The sequence below is a fragment of the Dipodomys merriami genome, unplaced genomic scaffold, assembly GCF_024711535.1.
Source record: "Dipodomys merriami isolate MVZ:Mamm:240054 unplaced genomic scaffold, mDipMer1.0.p SCAF_29, whole genome shotgun sequence".
NCBI lineage: Eukaryota > Metazoa > Chordata > Mammalia > Rodentia > Heteromyidae > Dipodomys > Dipodomys merriami.
This window is the reverse complement of record NW_027204381.1, coordinates 2,841,367-2,848,968: the sequence shown is the minus strand read 5'-3', so window position 1 is coordinate 2,848,968 and position 7,602 is coordinate 2,841,367. Positions and strand designations below refer to the sequence as shown.

Sequence of the window (7,602 nt, the reverse complement as noted above, 5' to 3'; positions counted from 1 at the left end):
CAGACTACTATGGGTACTTCAATCCGTTCCTAAAGGGGTGGAGGACCAACCTCTATCCATGACCTGCAGGTGAACTGATCCTCTTAAAGGTGCCTCTGGGGAGAACACATTAGCTCCAGAACTTTCTAGGCTAATTCCTGTCCACTTGCTTCTGCACAGTCCAAACATCTTACTAACATCACCAATAAAGTGCATACACCCTCCGGGGGAGGGGGGGGGACAAGGTGCATGACAGCGTCCCAGCCAGAAGTCACAGGTGTGCAAAACACTCCCATTTCCTCATGCAGGAACTACCCTTGTCCTCCATTTGCCCTTGAACTTTGACCCTCTTGCTCCAGTAGTGGCCCCTGCCCAGAGGAAGGGGTGCGGGGAGCCTGGGAAGCAAGAAGCGATCCATCCTCACTCTTCTTCCCTTAACCAAGTTCTTGTCCTTGCCTGCCTTCTGCCTCCCGGTTTTCTCTCCCGTCTTTCCCCCTCCTCTTCATCACCCTTAACTTTGTGTGCTGTTGACCCCAACCTTCTCCTCTTTGCCCTGTGTCCTAGGATGTTTAAACTTCTCTGGCTCTTTCCCCCGGCTTCGTCTCCTCTGATTCTTTCCCCGGGGTCCCTGGGCGGTTCGACCTTGCCGGAGCTGCCCTTTGCCCCGGGCTGTCCCGCTCGCTGGCTGGGTGCCTGCCCCGGATCCGTTCCGGGCGCCGGCGCTCCGCGTTCCCGGGCTGCGGGGCGGCCGAGGAGGCTCTGCGGCAGCGCGGAGCCGAGTCCCCCGCGCGCGCAGCCCGGGCGGCAGACCAGGGCCAGGCGGCGAGCGCGGGCGAGGACGGCCGCACCTCCCCGGGAGCCTGCGGGATGCGGCGGGGCAGCGGGGGCAGGGGGAGGCTCTGACCCCCCCAGCCCCGGCTCCGGGCTTCCAGACCGGGCCCCGCGGGCCAGTTTCCTGCCAAGTGCAGCCAAGAAGCAGCGAGACTCCTGGAAAGCGAAGAAAGGGGCCCTCGGGGGGGCGCCCATCCCCAGAAGCCCCGTCCCCCTGCTGAACCCCGGAAGAGGAGAGGCGGAGGGGGTGGGGGGTGCCCGGTGAGGGACCGGGGGCCGGAGAAACCCTGTCCCCAGTCCGGAGCGGGGAGCGTCCGTGAGTCCGGGGCGCTGGGGTGAGTACCCCGGGGGGGGGGAGGAGAAGTCGGGCGCGCGGGCGGGGTGGGGGGCGCACGGGGAGGGGACGCGGGGTGGGGGGCGCACGGGGAGGGGACGCGGGTGGGGGGCGCAGGGGAGGGGATGCGGGTGGGGGGCGCACGGGGAGGGGACGCGGGGCGGGGGCGCAGGGGAGGGGACGCGGGTGGGGGGCGCAGGGGAGGGGCCACGGGGCGGGGGGCGCCCATGCGCCCAGCTGGTGCAGGCTTTGGGGTGGGGGGGCGTTGGTGTCGGCGGGTGCGATCGGGCGCGCGTGCGGCGCTGGTGTGTGTGTGTGTGCGTGTGTTTGTGCGCGCGCGCGCGCGCGTGTGTGTGTGTGTGTGTGCGGGAAAGCGAGCGAGGGGCGAGCGAGGCACCGACAGAGCGCATGTCTCGTCCCCGCCGGCAGCCACTCGCCGTCCACCACCATCTTCTGCATGTGCCACATTTGCAGCCGGACCGAGACTCCGTCTCCCAGGGCTATGGAGACTGCGGGAAAAACCTGGCCGCCGCGCGCCCGGGGCTGCTGAGGGCAAGCGCCGCGCTCGCCCAGCCCGCGCTCTCCTCCCGCCTCCCGTGCGATCCCTATTATTATTGTTGTTGTTATTATTTAATTTTAGCGCCAGCGTCTCCCATGCCTGGGCCGAGCCCCCTTTAGGAAGAGTGTGAGAGCGAGCGGGCGAGAGAGAGCGAGAGAGCGCGCGCCAGGGAGAGGAGAGCAGGAAGATGAGGATTATTTGCAGACAAATTGTCTTGTTGTTTTCTGGATTCTGGGGACTCGTCATGGGAGCCTTTCCAAGCAGCGTCCAAATAGGTAAGCGCCGCGGGGCCCCGCAGACCTCCCAAAGTGAGTTCCCGGAGTTGCCGGCGAGCTCCCGGGGCTCGCTTCCCTCCCGGCCGCGGCCCTTCCTCCTTCGCCTCCCCGCGCCCGGGGAGGCAGCCTCCACGGCTGAGCCTCCGCCGGCGGCGTGCCCGCGGGACGACCGCCCGCCCAGCCGGCCCCCTCCAGCCCCCGGCCCCGGGTCCACCTTGGATCTGACTCGGTTAAGTCGGGTTGCAGGGAGTGGGGTGGGGGGTGAGGGTCCCCCATGGGGGAGGGGTGTCTGTGTATTTCATACGATTCACCTGATGCTGGACGCAGCCGCCTCCATCCGAGTGCAGAAGGGCACTGGCTTTTTATTTTTTGTTATTGTTTAATCGTTTCCACCGCACCGGGTGCCTTGCCCGGCTGTGGCTTAGCCCATGGCAAAGTTCGATGCCTCTCTGATCTCTCTCTGTCTCTCTGTCTCTCTCTCTGTCTCTCTCTGATCTCTCTCTCCTCTCTCTCGTGTGGCTTTGTTTCCTTCTTCACCACAGCTCTTGCCTGGCTAGCTGCCTCCCCTCCCCAGCCACCAGCCCCGGGTCCTGGGCGCTGCTGGCTCTGCTGCTCTCCTGGCTTTTCATGGGACGCAGCTATTGAATTTCTTCCAGCCCAGCCTCAGTGCTGCATCGTTTCTCCTGGAAGGTGCAGCCAGCCCCCGAGCTCAGGAGACTGAAGGGCCACGGGCAGCAGAATCACAAAGTTCATCTCTCTCTAAAGCCCTGGCTCTTGGCCAGGACGCCCCTGCATTCCTCCAGCCCTGTGTTTTCATGTACAACCCCCCCCCCCCGTGTGCATCTGCCTGCTCTTCTGAAAGAGAGAACCCCAGAGCTCCCGGTGTGACCATGTTGGGAATCCTGGGGTGGACAAGTGACAGAAGGTAAAACCCACGCTCCGTGTGCTCAGAGGTCACTGTGATCATGACACATCGGGGCCAGGAGAAAAGCAGAGCTGTGGTCCAGAACCAAAACACCGAGCATGCCTCTTAGGGACTAGTCTCCCCAAAATGTGCCAGGGATCGCCCCTCCACTGTACCGTGCTTGTGAGTAGACTTGACAGTGCTTCAGACATTGACGAGAGGGGGCACTGAATGCGTTCCTCTCTGTTTGCCATAGGTGGTCTCTTCATCCGAAACACAGATCAGGAATACACTGCTTTTCGATTAGCAATTTTTCTTCATAACACCAGCCCCAATGCGTCAGAAGCTCCTTTTAATTTGGTACCTCACGTGGACAACATCGAGACAGCCAACAGTTTTGCCGTGACAAATGCCTGTAAGTAAAAAAGCTAAGTTACATGGCTAAATGAGAAGAGACCTGAAATGAGGTATTGCCGTCCCTTTGCGCTCTTTGATTGTGGTTTTGTGAAAGAATGTCACGATTCCCACAGTTGGCTGCTTGCAGAGGAAAATCAGAGTTAAGGGAAGATTTCATCTGGGATTATTTAGTTCTCTCCTTTCATTCCTCCCTACCTTCTTCTTTCTTCATTTCTTGTATGGAAAATACAACTTCATTTCCCCTTCAGTGCTATTCCCATCATGTAAATGTCAGTTTAGTGACATGTACTTAATCTAGTTTTTGTGTTTCCTTCCTTGAGTTTTTTTTTCTCTTGTTTTGTTTTTTTTTAATTCTCTTCCTTTGGTTTTTTTCTTTGCTGGTCACTTGAGTAAGCCCAAGTCTTCTTGCACAGAGGGGCAGCTGCTCTTTTCCCCGATGAAGGTGAAGGTGACGGTGACGGAAGGCTTGCATGCTGGAGTGCTGGGTGGAGGGTGTCCGTTTGAGTCGGTTGATGCCGCTGGTCTAGTGATGTCACTGGAGTCTGCCCCACTCCTATGTTCTGGGTTGTAAATGTCTCTGCCTATCACGCAGTGCATATATCCTGTGGCTGTAATGCCATGAATTGTACCTTGATGCCAAATCAACTTAGTCTCAGATCCACCTGAACTCACAAACCAGCCCAGCTGGATCTACTCTCTCCACAATGAAGTGAAGTGAGTGACCTCACGTAATGTTCAAAGGAAATGGTCGCACCGTGTACCCACACAGGATTCTGTGTCATTTCACTTAAGGAAGCACATGGGTTAATTCACAACATGCAATAATCTAACAGCTGGCCAGTGGGTAGCGTTCTACTGCCTTTTCATTCTAGGAGGAAAGGTGTATTTTGAATGTTTCCTCTGATTGATGTGCTCATTTACCACTATTTCATAATTCTAGAGGAAGGATGGCTCTAGCTGATCTAAGATGTACTGGGAGTGTTTCCATATAAAATTTCCCATGATTTCACAAGAAGGATAAAATGTTTAAACTGAATCATAGATCGTTTTTATGATGACAAGTTGGCACATCTTTCCATTTTAAAAGAATCCTCTTACTACAAGAAAGTATACTGAACAAAGAAGCAAGTGATATAGAAAGCAAAGAGTTTGTAACTGATTTGAAGGTTTCTCTTTCACTAGCAAATATTTTCATTTGCATTTGTGTGTGGTTAACTTATTTAAGACATACTGTGATCACTTTTTCTTGGTTTGGGGGTGGTCTGTTTACTACTTTATTAGAACTGATCTCATAAGAGGTTGGAGCATTGGACAGTTGTGTAAAATCTCACACTTACATTACTTTTCATGGATGTGCTAGTCCTAAGAAGACTACTTCATTTTAAAAAACCCACTTATTTCATTAACTGATGGAATTAGCATTACATCGAAGCAGAAAGCTATTATTTTTAAGCCAGAAATACATATGTCTGAGTTATGCTTGTAAATAGACATTTTTTTTACAAATTTTGTTATTAGTATTATACATCTAGAATTAAAAAGGGATGTCACCAGGTCCAATAGTTCTGTAAGTGTTCTCCTTAACACATGAATATTATTTGTTTATTTAAATACTTTTCATGTGTTCAAGATTCTGTTGATATAAGCATTACTAGCTTTAAAAGTAATCCATACTCTCTACATGAAGGTACTATATCAACAGTAGATTACTTTTAAAGTAATGAATGATTTTCTTAAAAGTGACAGATACATTAGTTTGATTTTTGTATGGTTTTCACAAATTAAGACCTTAAAACTGTGAAAAGTTTGCACAGTGGTTTCCACCTATGTAAGGTATGAAGTGCCAATCCTTTCTTCATCCTTATAATTAACCTCATTTGGGATCAACTTAGTGACTACTATTTTATTTGTATAAAAAATTATGTATGAATCCTGTGTAAATATGAGATAGTGGTGAGAAGTCGCATACAGAATCTGGGGGAAAAAGTATGAAATAGAGTGGATGCTACTATTTAATACATTAAGAGTGGGGAAACCAAAAGCAGGCTTTATTCTGTTTGTTTTGAATCTAAGTATTTTATAGTGTTGGCGATGTAATTTTTTTTTGCTATCATATGCAATTGATGTAGGGGTTTAAAAATACTCCTAAACAGCAAAATGTAAATAAGGGAAAATATTTTCTAGTGGGGGGAAAAAGACAATTATTTTGACAAATGACTATGCCAAATATCCTTAAGGCAAACCTGAGCTGAATTTGAGAGTATGGGTCAGCTGATTGGTGGCTGTTGAATGAATTGACCAAAAACAGATGCACATGTGATTTTTCCAGTCTAGTTAAAGGTGAAACGTAAGCAATAAGTATAGGCTGACCTCATATATCAAGCTCTTGCCTTTGGCTACAAAAGGGTAAACACATTTTTTTTTCTCCCTGTGATACAGACTGGATTTTCAAATGTGTCATGTTGGATTGCAATGTAGGGCACTGGATTTCTTTTAACTCAGTATAAATAAGGGTCATTAAAGAGGGTGTTTTCAGCATTTATGGAACGCACCCCTCCTACTAAAGCAGTGTATTCATGGGCAGATATAATTTAAAACTTTATTTTGCTCAAGATAACAATAGTATTTACAAATATTGTGGGCAACTAAACTCATCTTTGTATAGAGTTTATGTACAGCTAAGTGATCTGATTATCTCAAAACCTGTATTTTTTTTTTTTTTTGGGTCCGGTTGTGGGGCCTGAACTCTGGGCCTGGGCGCTGTCCCTCAGCTCTTCAGCTCAAGGCTAGCGCTCTACCACTTGAGCCACAGTGCCACTTCCGGCTTTTTTTTGCTTATGTGGTGCTAAGGAATCGAACCCAGGGCCTCATGCATGCAAGGCAAGCACTCTACCACTGGGCCACCTTCCCAGCCCCTCAAAACCTGTATTTTTAATGTAAATCTCTAGTCCTTGGAAGGACACCTGTTTTGGCTTTACATTTTTTCCAGAAAGCATTACTTTCTCTTTTTTTTTTGTAACTATTTACATGGTTGGAAAGTTACACTTTGCTAGATATGAAAGAGAAATTAGAAGAAATATAGATAATATTTAGGACCTCTTTCAATAAAATTGTGTAATAAAAAGCCCTTGAAGTAAAATTTCAAAGGTAATTAGATACACACATTCCTTTGTTGGGATGTATACAGAGTATACGGGATGATAAAAAATTATCATTGGAAACACACAAATTCCATATGGATAATAATATTCTTTAGTAAAAATACCATCATTTCAGATAAATATTAAAATAGTTATCTTTGAAAACAAGCATGTAAATTAAGTCAAAAAATGCCTTTTATAGAACATTTGAGGCAGCCAAAAATAGGCTAATTTTCAAAATATTTTTCCAGTAGTTACTAGCTGGAGATTTGGCTAAAGGATATAATAGGTTAAGTTTCAACAAATGTAGTAACCAAAGTAGTCTATCAAGAAATTTTCTATATGAAAATAGTACTTGAGACATTACTCTTACTAGATGAATTCATCTACATTAAAACTCCCTATCAAGACAGCCTCTGTTCAATATAGTCACAGATACTCAGTTTCTAAAATGAGCCTTTCAGTTTTCTTCCAGCCAGGTGGAAGTATGTAATGAAACATTTTAAGTACTCATATATTGTTATCTTGATGAAATATGAAAGATTTTTATAGAATATTTCCCACCTTTTTAATTTTTATGGAAGAACCAGTTGGTTAATTAATTTCGTGCTGGCCCTGAGGCTTGAATTCAGGGCCAGGGTGCTATTCCTAGCTTTTTTTTTTTTTTTTTTTTTTTTTGTCAGTGGTGGGGCTTGAACTCTGGGCCTGGGCACTGTCCCTGAGTTCTTCAGCTCAAAGTGTTTGCTCAAGGTGTGTGCTCTGTTACTTTCTACCACAGCACCATGTCCGACTTCTGTTTTTTTTTTGTGGTTAATTGGAGAAAAGAGTCTTATGGACTTTCCTGCCTCAGCTGACTTCAAACTTTGATCCTCAAATCTAGAATTACAGGCATGAGCCACCAGCAAGCGCTTGGCTCCTTTTTTTAGTTATGAATGTTTATCTTGCTCTCCTCTTCTGTCAAAATTTTTTCAGTTGTCCAACAGATGATTGAGAAGTTGCAACAATCACACATGGATTATGTAGCATACTCTAGTAAACATCAAAAGCCTTTTAATTCTTTTAAGATAAATATTACTTCTGTTTGTGGCCAATTTACTTTTCAACCCTAAATATCCAAGATGTACATGTAGTTTGGCATGTAAAGTAGATTTGTTTAGTTAACT

General features: G+C 47.8%; 1 protein-coding gene across 5 annotated transcripts in view; it reads left to right on the top strand.

Annotated features, from left to right (window-relative positions):
* Positions 1-1,082: 1,082 nt before the first annotated feature.
* Positions 1,083-7,602, top strand: part of LOC138838825 (glutamate receptor 4-like) — a 274,865-nt gene continuing 268,345 nt past the window's right edge. For 3 of the 5 annotated variants that reach the window (XM_070038187.1, XM_070038190.1, XM_070038189.1), the window contains exons 1-2: positions 1,534-1,978; positions 3,139-3,297. In XM_070038187.1, the coding sequence (XP_069894288.1) occupies positions 1,891-1,978; positions 3,139-3,297 (247 nt within the window). In that variant the 5' untranslated portion in view covers positions 1,534-1,890. Of the gene's footprint in view, positions 1,146-1,533; positions 1,979-3,138; positions 3,298-7,602 lie in introns of those variants that run through there. The other 2 variants (XM_070038188.1, XM_070038191.1) reach the window with 2 other exon arrangements.